We start from the raw sequence: 15,247 nt of genomic DNA, 5'->3' as shown, positions 1-15,247 counted from the left end.
CAGATTATTAGGTCTCTCAGTTATACTCTCATTGGACTTTCCTTTGTTCATTGTGTGTGCTATTTTGTAAGTACCACATCTACTCAGTTCAGTATCTGTTGAAAGAGTAAATAAGTAAAGGAATGAACAAGTGAGCCATCAGAAAATTTTGGCAGGCAGGAAGTATTGGTAACTGGGACCTGGGAAGGACTTCATTCATTGGGGCCAGAGCGTGTCAATCATCTCTGTTCTACACATGAGCCCAGAACTATTAGAAGCATCACTCGGACTGAGAACAGGGATTTTCTGCGGACTAGAGGCAGGAGCTTTGAAACAGGAAGAGACCATTTGTTAATGGTGGGATCTAATGTAATATTAGCAATAGCTTGACTCTCACTACGCTCTTGGTGTTATGATATTTCAACTCTAAAGTTAGTATGTGAGGCAAAAGTCACATGTTCAGTTTTATCCTTGAAAATCCCTTAAGTCACTCACAAAGCACTATATACAAATTTTTGTATACTAAGCATTAAAGTCTGAGAACTTCTGAGCTAGATGTCTTATTACTTGTTACATTTTGATAAATCTCTGTTTGATTTTTTATGGTTGCTAGACTTAAAGAAAAAAGAAAACAAGAAAAACACAACCTTTAAAACCTAAATGTGTTTTGGGTGAGCAGAGTAGAGGAAAGTGTATCCTACTTCAAAATTAATTTGGGGAGAGAGGAAAGAAACAGAGGCCAGTGTGGGAAAAATAGGGAGTGATTTTAGGTAGTACAAGGATCATACCAACCATTAAAAATGTTTGATGGCTATGTATTTTATAATATGTGTTTTAGAAAAATGTATTACCACTATATCGAACCCATAATGTCACAGGTAATTCACAGGCAAGGCTAAATTATAAAAATAAAACAAAACAAGATACCTTAAAGGAAAATACTAAGTAAATAATAGTACAAGTGACCAGATAAGAACAGAGTTGTGAAGGTGACATTCAAATGATGTATATGGAGTGACACTTCCCCTGAAGCAGGTAGTTATTTTCACTATAAGACATCAGTTCCATATTTCTTCAGTTTTGTCCCTATCCATATGATACTTTACATTTTATATGAGCTTTTACACTCGTCATTTGAATTTTATATAAACTCTACATGGTAGACACAATGCTTTATTCCCATTTTATAGATGTGGAAACTGAGGTTCAAAGAGGTTAGACAACTGGAAGTTAGCTATAATCTCTCTGTAGAATAAAGCTATATGGACAAATATATAGCTAATATTTATTTATTTATTTATTTATTTATTTGTGGTATGCGGGCCTCTCACTGTTGTGGCCTCTCCCGTTGCGGAGCACAGGCTCTGGACGCTCAGGCTCAGCGGCCATGGCTCACGGGCCCAGCTGCTCCGTGGCATGTGGGATCTTCCTGGACCGGGGCACAAACCCATGTCCCCTGCATCGGCAGGCGGACTCTCAACCACTGTGCCACCAGGGAAGCCCAGCTAATATTTATTGAGTGGCTACTCTTAGTGGTACTATTCGGGCTTCTATTATTCTAATTCTATTCTAATAGCGGTACTATTGAGCAGCTATGTACCAGGCACTGTTCTAGGAACAAGAAAAGATCCTAGCTCCCATGGAGCTTACAATTAGTGAATGTAGCGTCAGGGCTCAAATAAAGGACTTTGATTCCAAGTCCAGTGCTTTTTCTACTCACTAGACTCATATGGCTTCTGGGAAGTGTAGGAGCCACATTAACTTGTTAAAACTCATAGAATTGTATACCTAAAAGAGCAATGTTCACTTTGTGTAAGTTATACATTATCATGTATTACACAGATATATGTAATTTACTATGTAAATATCTATAACATATATGTAAGGCACGTGTGATTTCATTTTAAAGAGGCAGCAAGAAACAAAGACTGATTTTTATCTCATAAGAGAGCTGAAACTCTCATCCTACCTTCCAAAAGAGGGAATAAAAATGGACAAATAGAGCCTTAAATAAGAGGGGCCGGGTACAGAGGAACCTTAATTACCAGAACCCAACTAGCAGAATGCTCATGGAAGTCTATGATCTTAGCGACGTTTCATTTTTAGGAGAAAGCAAAGTGAACTGCTTTTAGAAGACAAAGAAGGAAATCAAAGATGCTACTTGGGAATATGTAAAAAGGAACCCTTGCTTGAGCATATACCTACAGAGTGGTGAGGTCTATAAGGCTTTGCAGAGGGAAACCTTCTCTTGAGAGAGAAATTGGAGGAGTCATAACCTCTACATTTGCAGACTTTCCCAAGGTTGTCCTGGACACAGCTCTGAGTCGCTGGAGTCCTGATGAGGCTATATGAGGGGGTGGGTGGGAGTGCACCCTTTGGAATCAGAAAGACCCGGCCTTGAATCCTGGCTCTGTCACATGGGGGCTAATAGTAACTCCTGTCTTATAGATGTGAAGCTTAAATGCGATAATTCATGTTAATGGTGGACCACGGTGCCTGGCTTAGAGTAAGCACTCAAGAAACCTTAGCTGGAACTAAATGAAACAGCTTTAAAAAGTATCAGGAGAACAGAGGAGAACCCCCTTCTCCAAGTGCCTCAGTCTCCCCTGGCCTCTCCAGATCTGGAGCATCTTCCAAATGTTAGGGTTTTTTTGGCCTGATCTCAAGCAATGACTCTAAGTGTCTAATTTTAACTGAGGTACCTTTCTTGGTGGTTTTGCCAATATTTTTTAAATGGTAAAAGTTGTTTTTCTATGTGACTACACAGCATATTTCATTCTGGGATGTGGGAGTATAGGTTAAATAGATGTCCCAAGTAGATTTTTCATTTATTCAGCCTTTTCTTATTTAATTAACTTATTGATTAAGCATCTCGTTCCTCTGAGCAGGGGCAGTGTCTCTTTCAGCTGGTAACTTTGCATCTTAGAAGCTCAAGACCTCCAGAGACATGGCCAGCATTTCTGTAGATCTCTAAGTGGTCAGTCTTGCTAATGGGGGATTGACCCACAGCGCAGTAAGTTCTGTATGTGAACAATACCATGCATTTGCAGTGGTGGGTTTGCTCTGGGGGAGTACAGACAGGGAAAACTTAATGGGACGCTAATTGATGGGGCGACACAACACAGAGTTTATGAGCAAAATGTCTGTTGGAAATCACAGAGCCATCTGAGTCCCCTGAGCAACCTGGCCTGACTGCAGTGTGTGGGCTGGGAGTGATCATAGCAGGAGATGAAGCCAGGAAGGTAGGGAGAGGGTAGATCCTGAAGGCTTAGAGTATCAGGGCAAGGAGTTATACCTTGTCCTCAGGCTCAAGGAGACTCACTGAAGGATTTTTTTTTTTTTTCAGCAGGAGAGTGATATGGTCAGATTTGCATTTCATAAGATTATTCTGGTATTAGCGCAGTGCTTCTAGAACTTTATTGTGCTTGAGAATCATCTTGGGAGTTTGATAAAATTCAGGTCTTGATTCAGTAGATCTGGGATGGGGCCTGAAATTCTGTATTTCTAATCAACTCCCAGGTGATACAGATGATGCTGGTCTGTGGGCAATGCTTTGATTACCAAGTAGAGCAGTGTTTCTTCAACTTTAGGAGCATTGGGACCATGGGGGGTGAGGGGTTGTTAAACTCAGATTGCTGGGCCCCATCCCTACAGTTTCTGATTCAGTCACTCTGGTTGGAGCCCTGACTAGTTCTCAGTTAATGCTGGTGGTCTGGGGACCCTACTGAGGACTACCAAAGTGGAGGATTGATGAAAGGAGGGTAGGATCTGAGGGAGGATCTCCATCAGGAGGCTGTAGCAATAGCCCTGGGGTGACATGCTGACCTGAGGGTGGTGTGGGGAATGGGAGAGGGGGGAAGCTTTCAGCGCTAGGTGACACCAGCAGGACTTTGTGACTGACCATCTGCTAGGAGAGGGGGCAGCGGGGCTGGAAAGGTGCTAGGTGTCCGGCAGAGCGACAGAGAACAGGGAGGCCACACCCACTGAGATAGCAGAGGCAGCATGAGCAAGCCTGGAGAGGGCAGAGATGCTGGATTCAGTTTTAGACATTCTGAGTGAGCGGAAGAGGGCTGCAGGGGAACACGTGGGTGGGGAGAGAGTGTTTGCATGTGGCACCAAACCGGCAGGTACCAGTTTGCTGTTTAATGTATCTCCACGTTCTTCACTCTCTTTAACCACAAGATGAGTCCCTTTTGCCTTTTCTCCTCATAGGGATGGTGCAAGGATTGCAATCATGCATGTAAAGTACAGTACATTTCTAAAAAGAGTCATCTCACCACAGTGCTGAAGCTTCTGCCTTTTCTTCCCGGCCATCCAAAACTACATGATATTATATTCCAGGAGTAAAATATCAACAGGAACCCAAGGGCAGCTCTGTCCTTCCCCACTCCACATCAGAAGTTTATCTGATGAAGTTTTTAAAATGCTTGAAATATTTTACTAAAAAAAATTGTGTGCCTCACCTGGACTTCTGTTCAAGGTTTCATCAGGCAACAAGGTTAGAAAGTCACCGTCATCATTTCTTGGGATGCTTTGAAGGATTTTCTTGACTTTATGGTCCCTCTGTTTCTGCTTATTAGTTCTTGCCTCCTTGTGAAGACTTGTCTTCAATTCCACTTGGGACTGAAATTGATCAGCTATAAACAGTTAGTATTCTCTCCTCAAGCTACTTTCACCAGAGTAGGTCAACAGATCAGGTGCTTTGCAAATGGTGTGCTTATCTGTAGACATCTGTGGTCCCCTAAATAGAACACGGTTCTCTTTTTTCCTGTTAGAAGGTATGGAAACTTTCTTCACGTGCAGGTTTGTTAGGAGAAAGGGGAGCATGCCTATAATCTCAAAACAGTGAGGACCTTTGTAAAACCATTTCACCATAGGCTAGATGATATATTTGGATTTGCAGAAGACAGGGACTTCAGGCTTATTCACTAGAGTGAGGAATTTGGGTTATGACATTTACAGGAGACATTACTGTGAAGGGGTTTGTTACAAGAGATCTTGCTTATAAAATGATTCTATGGCTTAAATTATAGAGAGATGCCTAGGTATCAAAATACAGACCAATTCACCACCCTCTTCCTTTTTACTAAACCAAGAAAAATTAACCTCATTTTCCTGCTGGAGCCAGAATGTCATAGAAGCAACAGTTAAAAAAAGGGAGACTTGAGACATGGATACATCCTTGAGAGGATGGAAAACAGAGGAAAGACTCAACAGAATTGGTAGCAGAAGGGATCTTCCTGCTTCTTCTCAACCCCAGTAGTTGAAACTTCGGCTCCAATGACTAAATTTAAAATGCTAGGCAAAGACTGGAGATGAATGCTTAACTATATTCATGTGCCAGGGCAGTGATTATGTAGAGTACATTTGGTAAATATGACCCTCTTCTTCTCATATTTACCTCTTGTCTTTTACGGTTCATTTCCAGCATTTGCATCTTATGTAAATATTGTCTTTTCCCAGAAGGATACATTAGAGTTTGCATCTTCTTTTCCAGTTCCTGCTATGAAAGATGACGCACTCGTTAGCATGGAGTAATTAGTTTCTGACTCTGCAATCACAACTTGAAATCCTTTTTGGAACAGAGTGAGATCTTAATCATCAGTCATAATCCACAGAGATCTCTTGTGACGTCAGAGATGGACCATTGCAGCTTCCTGACCAGTTCTTAGTGAAGCTATCAGTGAATGAAGTGGCAATTTGCCATGTGTATCATATCATTTTTAAGGTCCCTGTAGAGTTTTGCAAACCTTGAATGGAAATATGTTACCATATCTCATTTTGACAAGATATCACTTTCCATGTCAACAGCTGCTTTAACTATCTTCCCAGAAATGTGTTCTGGTTTGATGAGACCTGCTTCTCTCTCCCTGCTTCTTCTGTCATTGAGTAATTGTCTGGCTATGAAACTAGAGGGGGGCCAACCTATTTCTGTAGGGTTTACTCCCATATTCCACTATAAGCCCTAGTACACTGCAGTTTAGGAAGGATTTTAAATTGATTATTTGTGACTTGGGTGATCTCCCCTGGTGTATCATAAACTCCAGTGAGACAATGTGAACAGTTAATGGGGCAGCCAAGGGTGAATATACCCTCATTCATCACTTGCTGTGGCCAGGAAGGGGAAGGGACATGCAGCCAAATGTGTTCAGTGATCCCTGTTCTGTTGCCCTGTGGACATGGACTGTGGTGGCTATATGAGCCTCAGGGAGGGGCCCATCTCCATGGGCACTGTCAGTATCACAAACATGGCCTTGAGGATCTAAAAGTACCTGGACATCTTTTATCAACTCAGTCATCTGTGGATGGCAGCATCTAGATGACTCTGAAATGAATCAGGGGAGGAAAGTGTTCACAAATTCGAACACTTCTAGAATCACCAATTTCCAAATAAAATCCTCTCTCTCATCTACATCTCCCTGTTTTCACCAGGCAGCAGAGAAGGGCTCAGAGTTCAGCTGAGAGGCAAGAGTAATCGCCAGTTGGAAGCAGGCCCAGAAGAGAATGGATAGCTTTGGAAAGTTCTAGCTCTGAATGACTTAATAGCTCTCTTTGCCTTTGAGGTCTTCTGTGTGGGGAGTACAGGAAAAGGATGGCCAGCACCCGAGTTCCCCACCCCCTCCAGGTTTTGCTGCCGCTCACCTTGGCTTTGTGAGTCCTCCCAACTTCTTGCTGGCTCAGGAGCCTTTCAGAAGTAATTACTTGTGGCAGGTCAATGGGTTCAAGCTTCTGGAAGTCCAACATTTAGAGTATTCAGCATTCCTCATGCCATGAGATGATGAAACATAAAAGCCAGATATTAAACTATCTTAACACTCTGCACATATTCATGAGAGCACACAGGGAAGGCAGTTTCTACAGGATTACAGCTGTATCTGTGTGAAAGGCTTTTTGACCTATCTGGGTTCTTCAGTGTTCTCTTGCACTGTTGCCAGTGACTCATTGATCTAAATATTGGTCATAGAGTTAAAGGATTAAGAATCATTTTCTGTCTGCATTGAGGGACTATGTCCACAGTTATCAAACAACAAGGGTCTTAGAATATTAGAGATGAAAAAGGCGCCAGGAAGCTCCTTTACTTTATTTATCCCTTAACCACCCAGCTAAACTATTCTGGTCCTTAGGGAAGTAACCTATTTTTAAGCTCTCCAGAGAAGCTCCCTCAGCCTCCTCAGAGGTGCTCCTCACTGGTGCTTACGAGGCACATTGACAATGAAAGTGCACTGTGCTAACAAATCTTAGACATGGATTTTTCCAGCAGGGCCTTGGCTTTATTGGGGAGGTGATGCTGAAGTTTCAAGTGGTCACTAAGACTAGGCACCAGTTGATGAACTAGTGATTTGCCGCCAGCTCTACCTGTCTTAGATGACTTAATTTGGAGCACTAGGAAGTGACTGAGTAGGCTTGGGAGACAAGGGCTGGTCTCTTCACATTGACATGCAATCAGGGACCTGAATTTATTTGTTCACTCAGTGATTACTTATTGAATGACTGCTACCGGCCAGGCATTGGGATGCAATGCTCAACAAAAATGAGCATGGTCCCTCCTGGGGCTTACGATCTATGGGGAAACAAGTACACTGTTGCTTGTGTGATTATTCGATGAATAATTACAAACTGCGATTGGGGCTTTGAAGAAAAAATCTGCAGGGTAGGACTATGACAAGATATAATGGGAGGACTCCACCTTGGGAATGAGGGGTTTTATGAATTGGATTATGTTCCCCCCAAATTCATATGTTGAAGCCCTAAACCACCTCCCCCCAGTACCTCAGAGTGCGACCTTATTGGGAAATAGGGTCCTTGCAGATATAATTAGTTAAGATGAAGTCATACTGGAATAGGGTGGACCCTCAATCCAATGTGTCTGGTATCTTTATAAAAAAGGGAAGTTTGGATGCAGCCATGCACACAGTGAGAATACCACGTGAAGATAAAGGCAGCAATTGGGGTGATGCTTTCACATGTCCAGGAATGTCAAAGATTGTTAACAAACCACCAGAAGCTAAGAGACAGGCATGGGACAGATTCTTCCACGTAGCCCCCAGAAGGAACCACCCCTGAACACACCTTAATTTTGGACTTGTAGCTTCTAGAACTGTGAGATGATACATTTCTATTGTTTTAAGCCACACAGTTATTATACTCTGTTACCACAGCCCTAGAAAACTAATTCAAGGGACAGAGGGGTCAGGAGGCAGTCCAAGAAAGTTTCCTGAGGAAGTAATTTTTTAGCAGCAGTTGTAAGGTTGGGAGTTTTCAGGGATTCAGGAGCTCCAGGCAGAGGGAATCACATGGGCAATAGCCCAAGGCAGGAGAGAGCATGATCTCTTGAAGGAACTGTAAGAAGTCAGTTAGCTGCAGTTAAGAGTGAGAGGAAGAGTGGCTCACATGGGACTGGAGAGGTAGGCAGGGGCCAGCTCATGAAGGGCCTGATGGGGCATCATGAAGACATTGTCTTCTTAAGAGGAGCAGGCAGCCATCAACACATGTTCAGCTGAGTAGGGACATGACTACATTTGCTTAAAAAAATGATCACTCGAGCTGCAGTGTGGGAACTATACTGAAGAAGAGCAATTGTGGATGTAGGTGAGCACTTAGGAAGACAAAGATGATGGGCTGGGGGCTCATGGGGGGGGAAATTGATGGGCTCTACAAATGTTTAGAACAGACCAAGCAAGATTCGTGATGGTTATTGAAGGAGAGTGACATGTCCAAATGACATCCAGATACAAGGGATGGATAGTGCTGTCATTTGCTGAGGTGGGGAATCCTGGAAAAGAGCCACGTTTGGGTGGAATGTAGAGGGGAGGTCTGTGCTGAAGATGCATGCTTGGGAATCATCCCTGGGTAGAGAATAACTGAAACCATAGGATGAATGAGGTCCAGAGTGAGAAGAGCAGAGTCAAGGATATTCCAACACTGAGAGCTGGTGGATGGGGATGGGCTGGCCAAGGAGATGGAGGAACGATTGCTTCAGAAGCGGGAGGAAAACCAGGAGGACACCATGCCACAGAAACCAGTGTAAGCACCACATCCACCTTAGTCCAACACTAAAAGCAAATCCTAATATATTTTGAAAGTATTTTCCATTGTAGTCTGATTGGTTGCCTTATCAAGGGGTAGGCCTGGAAGCCAGTTTGTTCTTCAAGATGACCAGAGTGAAAAGAGAGGAAGAGACCATGGAAAATGGCTGCCGAGCATCCAGCACTCATAAGGGGGAGCGTGACTGGGGCCTCCTGCTCCTTCCCTGTAGAACAATTTCCTGGTCCCTGGGCTGGGCCTGAGCTGTTCTAGGGAGAACAACCAGCAGCCCTTTCTGGTAGAGCAGCCCAAAGCTGAGCTGGCAAGGAAGGAAAGAAAGGTAAAGGATGTGGAGATGGGAAGGAGAGACAAAGTGGCAAAAACTCATCTCTGTGTTAGATGTGCCAGGCCATTTGCCTTTGTGGAAAGAAGTGGTTCTCTGTCCCGGTCTCACCTCAGGTGAGGAAGTGAGGGATTTTTTTTTAACATAATAACTTAGCAATGAGGTAATGAGAGGTAATTAATACTAGCTAGAAAGAGGCTTGTTTGTTGTCCTGTCTCTCAACTCTGCAGAACCTAAAGGTGCAGGGTAAATGACACCTGCTGGCACAGGAAGCAGCCACTGATCAAGTCAGAACCCTGAAAGAATGGAGAAGAAAAGGAAGGGGGAGGGAGACCAAGAGGAAAGGATATGTGGGAACCTATGCGAGGAAGACTCAGCAATGACTGAGGGGGATTTCAGGGTGAGGAGAGAACAAGGAAGTGTTTGTGCCATCCCCTGGACTTGGTTAAAGATTTGGTTCTGTCTGGTGATTAGGCCCATATGCCTTTGCAGCCACTGCCGTCCATCATGCCACACTCACAATATGTCATTCAATCCCCATATGAACCCTGTGTATAATTATGGTGATTCTCTGTTTCACAGGGGTTAATGAGTTGTGCAAGTTTGCAGAGCTAGAAAGTGCTGATTCTGGGATTCAAACTCAGGTCTGTCCACTTCCAAATCCCATGTTCCTTTCTCCATACTTGTTTCTAAACTTGGTTTATTGTTAGACTCTCCTGGGATTAAAAAAAAAATTCCTAGACTATTCATTGGGGATTGAGATTCAATAGGTCTGGGATATGTCCTGGCAGGAGGGAATATATACATATATATATAAAGTACAGGGTTGTTTGGCCTGAGGTGATCCAGCACTGGAAGCTACAGGCCCTTTCTTGAGGCTACTTGTGGACTCCGGGAGGCCTCATGCCAAGGAGTACTTCCTAGAACTTCTGCTGCCAGTGTCCTTGTCCCTGCAGTGAGCCACAAGCAGCCCCAACCTCTGCAGGAGACCCTCCAACACTAGCTTGGTGCTCCAGCTGGCTGTCAGGCCTGAGCCTCTGAGGTGGGAGAGCCAAGTTCAGGACACTGGGCCACAAGAGACCTCCTGGCTCCACGTAATATCAATCAGTGAGAGCTCTCCCAGAGATCTCAGTCTCAACGCTAAGACCCAGCTCCACTCAATGACCAGCAAGCTATAGTGCTGGACACCCCATGCCAAACAACTAGCAAGACAGGAACACAACCCATCCATTAGCAGAGAGGCTGCCTAAAATCATAATAAGTTTGCAGACAACCCAAAACACACCACTAGACGTGGTCCTGCCCACCAGAAAGACAAAATCCATCCTCATCCATCAGAAAACAGGCATCAGTCCACCAGGAAGCCTACACAAACCACCGAACCAACCTTACCCACTGGGGGCAGACACCAAAAACAATGGGATTAAGAACATGAAGCCTGTGAAAAGGAGAACCCAGCACAGTAAATTAAGCAAAATGAGAAGACAGAGAAATATGCAGCAGATTAAGGAGCAAGATAAAAACCCACCAGACCTAACAAATGAGAAAATAGGCAGTCTACCTGGCAAAGAATTCAGAGTAATGATAGTAAAGATGATACAAAATCTTGGAAATAGAATGGAGAAAATACAAGAAACGTTTAACAAGGACCTAGAAGAACTAAAGAGCAAACAAACAATGATGAACAACACAATAAATGAAATTAAAAATTCTCTAGAAGGAATCAATAGCAGAATAACTGAGGCAGAAGAACGGGTAGATAGACCTGGAAGATAAAGTAGTGGAAATAACTACTCAGAGCAGAATAAAGAAAAAAGAATGAAAAGAGTTGAGGACAGTCACAGAGACCTCTGGGACAACATTTAATGCACCAACATTTGAATTAGAGGGGCCCCAGAAGAAGAGAAAAAGAAAGGGACTGAGAAAATATTTGAAGAGATTATAGTTGAAAACTTACCTAATATGGGAAAAGAAGTAGTCAGTCAAGTCCAGGAAGTGCAGAGAGTCCCATACAGGATAAATCCAAGGAGAAACATGCCCACACACATATTAATCAAATTTTCACAAATTAAATACAAAGAAAAAATATTAAAAGAAGCAAGGGAAAAGCAACAAATAACATACAAGGAAATCCCCATAAGGTTAACAGCTGATCTTTCAGCAGAAACTCTGCAAGCCAGGAGGGAGTGGCAGGATATATTTAAAGTGATGAAAGGGAAAAACCTACAACCAAGATTACTCTTGGTTGAGCAAGGATCTCTTCCAGATTCAATGGAGAAATTAAAACCTTTACAGACAAGCAAAAGCTAAGAGAATTCAGCACCACCAAACCAGCTTTACAACAAATCCTAAAGGAACTTCTATAGGCAGGAAGCACAAGAGAAGAAAAAGACCCACAAAAGCAAACCCCAAACAATTAAGAAAATGGTAATAGGAACATACATATTGATAATAACCTTGAATGTAAATGATTAAATGCCCCAACCAAAAGACACAGACTGGCTGAATGTATACAAAAACAAGATATATATGTATGCTGTCTCCAAGAGACCCACTTCAGACATAGGGACACATACAGACTGAAAGTGAAGAATGGAATAAGATATTCCATGCAAATGGAAATCTAAAGAAAGCTGGAGTAGCAACCTCATATCAGACAAAATAGACTTTAAAATAAAAACTATTACAAGAGACAAGGATACTACATAATGATCAAGGGATCAATCCAAGAAGAAGATAAATCAATTGTGAATATTTTTGTACCCAACAGAGGAGCACCTCAATACATAAGGCAAATGATAACAGCCATAAGAGGGGAAATTGACAGTAACACAATCATAGTAGGGGATTTTTAAAAATTTTTTATTTATTTATTTATGGCTGTGTTGGGTCTTCGTTTCTGTGTGAGGGCTTTCTCTAGTTGCGGCAAGTGGGGGCCACTCCTCATTGCGGTGCGCGGGCCTCTCACTATCGCGGCCTCTCTTGTTGTGGAGCACAGGCTCCAGACATGCAGGCTCAGTAATTGTGGCTCACGGGGCTAGCTGCTCCGCGGCATGTGGGATCTTCCCAGACCAGGGCTCGAACCCGTGTCCCCTGCATTGGCAGGCAGATTCTCAACCACTGCACCACCAGGGAAGCCCATTGTAGGGGATTTTTTTTTTTTTTTTTTTTTTGCTGTACGCGGGCCTCTCACTGCTGTGGCCTCTCCCGTTGCGGAGCACAGGCTCCGGACACACAGGCTCCGCGGCCATGGCTCGCGGGCCCAGCCGCTCCGCGGCATGTGGGATCTTCCGGGATCGGGGCACGAACCCGTGTCCCCTGCATCGGCAGGCGGACTCTCAACCACTGCGCCACCAGGGAAGCCCTGTAGGGGATTTTTAACACCACACTTTCACCAATGGACAGATCATCCAAAATGAAAATACATAAGGAAACAAGTTTTAAATGATACGTTAAACAAGATGGACTTAATTGATATTTATAGGACATTCCAGCCAAAAACAACAGAATACACTTTATTCTCAAGTGCTCATGGAACATTCTCCAGGATAGATCGTATCCTGGGTCACAGATCAAGCCTTGGTAAAGTTAAGAAAATTGACATCATATCAAGGATCTTTTCCGACCACAACGCTATGAGACTAGATATCAATTATAGGAAAACTGTAAAAAACAAGCTTCCCTGGTGGCACAGTGGTTGAGAATCCACCTGCCAATGAAGGAGACACGGGTTCAAGCACTGATTGGGGAAAACCCCACATGCTGTGGCACAACTAAGCCTGTGCACCACAACTACTGCGCCTGCGCTCCAGAGCCTGCGAGCCACAACTACTGAAGCCTGCGCACCTAGAACCCATGCTCCACAACAAGAGAAGCCACCACAATGAGAAGCCCACCCGCTGCAACAAACAGTAGTCCCCGCCCACCGCAACTAGAGAAAAGTCCGCGTGCAGCAATGAAGACGCAACGCAGCCAGAAATAAATAACTTAATTAAATTTAAAAAAACTGTAAAAAATACAAACACATGGAGGCTAAAAAATATGCCACTAAATAACCAAGAGATCACTGAAGAAATCAAAGAGGAAATCAAAATATACCTAGAAAAAAAAGACAATGAAAACATGACAACTGAAAACCTATGAGATTCAGCAAAAGCAGTTCTACAAGGGAAGTTTATAGCAATACAGTCCTACCTCAAGAAACAAGAATAATCTCAAATAAACAACCCTACCTTACACTTAAAGCAATTAGAGAAGGAAAAACAACCCCCCCCAAAATTAGCAGAAGGAAAGAAATCATAAAGATCAGATCAGAAATAAATGAAAAAGAAATGAAGGAAACAATAGCACAGATCAATAAAACTAAAATCTTGTTCTTTGAGAAGATAAACAAAATTGATAAACCATTAACCAGACTCATCAGGGAGAAAAGGGAGAAGACTCAAATCAACAGAATTAGAAATGAGAAAGAAGTAACAACTGACACTGCAGAAATACAAAGGATCATGAGAGATTACTACAAGCAACTCTATGCCAATAAAATGCACAACCTGGAAGAAATGGACAAATTCTTAGAAAGGCACAACCTTCCAAGACTGAACCAGGAAGGAATAGAAAATATAAACACACCAATCAAAAGCACTGAAATTGAAACTGTGATTAAAAATCTTCCAACAAACAGAAGTCCAGGACAAGATGGCTTCACAGGCGAATTTTATCAAACATTTAGAGAAGAGCTAACACCTATCCTTCTCAAACTCTTCTAAAATATAGCAGAGGGAGCAACACTCCCAAACTCATTCTACGAGGCCACCATCACCCTGATACCAAAAACCAGACAAAGGTGTCACAAAAAAGAGAAAACTACAGGCCAATATCACTGATGAACATAGACGCAAAAATCCTCAACAAAATACTAGCAAACAGAATCCAACAGCACATGAAAAGGATCATACACCATGATCAAGTGGGGTTTATTCCAGGAATGCAAGGATTCTTCAACATACAGAAATCAATCAATGTGATACACCAGGTTAACAAATTGAAGGAGAAAAACCCTATGATCATCTCAATAGATGCAGAAAAAGCTATTGACAAAATTCAACACCTATTTATGATAAAGACCCTCTAGAAAGTAGGCATAGAGTGAACTTACCTCAACATTATAAAGGCCATATATGACAAACCCACAGCCAATATCATCCTCAATGGTGAAAAACAGAAACCATTTCCACTAAGATCAGGAAGAAGACAAGGTTTCCCACTCTCACCACTATTATTCAACACAGTTTTGGAAGTTTTAGCCACAACAATCAGAGAAGAAAAAGAAATAAAAGGAATCCAAATCAGAAAAGAATAAGTAAGGCTGTCACTGTTTGCAGATGACATGATACTATACATAGAGAATCCTAAATATGCTACCAGAAAACTACTAGAGCTAATCAATGAATTTGGTAAAGTTGCAGGATACAAAATTAATGCACAGAAATCTCTCGTATTCCTATACACTAATGATAAAAAATCTGAAAGAGAAATTAAGGAAGCACTCCCATTTACCACTGCAACAAAAAGAATAAAATACCTAGGAATAAAGCTACCTAAGGGGACAAAAGAAATGTATGCAGAAAACTATAAGACACTGATGAAAGAAATTAAAGATGATATTAAACAAATCGAGAGATATACCATGTTCTTGGATTGGAAGAATCAACATTGTGAAAATGACTATACTTCCCAAAGCAATCTACAGATTCAATGCAATCCCTATCAAACTACCACTGGCATTTTTCACAGAACTAGAACAAAAATTTTTTAAATTTGTATGGAAACACAAAAGACCCTGAATAGCCAAAGTAATCTTGAGAAAGAAAAACAGAGCTGGAGGAATTAGGCTCCCTGACT

The 15,247-nt window shown here is 42.4% G+C and overlaps 1 protein-coding gene across 2 annotated transcripts in view; it reads right to left on the bottom strand.

Annotated features, from left to right (window-relative positions):
• CCDC198 (coiled-coil domain containing 198) overlaps nt 1-15,247 on the bottom strand; it is a 32,284-nt gene that overhangs the window by 2,649 nt on the left and 14,388 nt on the right. Inside the window, exons 3-5 of one of the 2 annotated variants that reach the window (XM_060098088.1) lie at nt 6,622-6,708; nt 5,381-5,482; nt 4,443-4,602 (exon numbers count right to left, since the gene is read on the bottom strand). In XM_060098088.1, coding sequence (XP_059954071.1) covers nt 4,443-4,602; nt 5,381-5,482; nt 6,622-6,708 — 349 coding nt within the window. The remainder of the gene's footprint in view (nt 1-4,442; nt 4,603-5,380; nt 5,483-6,621; nt 6,709-15,247) is intronic. The other variant, XM_060098089.1, reaches the window with a different exon arrangement.

Source organism: Mesoplodon densirostris, chromosome 4 (assembly GCF_025265405.1).
Source record: "Mesoplodon densirostris isolate mMesDen1 chromosome 4, mMesDen1 primary haplotype, whole genome shotgun sequence".
In the NCBI taxonomy this organism is placed as follows: Eukaryota; Metazoa; Chordata; class Mammalia; order Artiodactyla; family Ziphiidae; genus Mesoplodon; species Mesoplodon densirostris.
The sequence above is the reverse complement of the archived record's forward strand: the minus strand, read 5'-3'. Positions and strand labels throughout refer to the sequence as shown.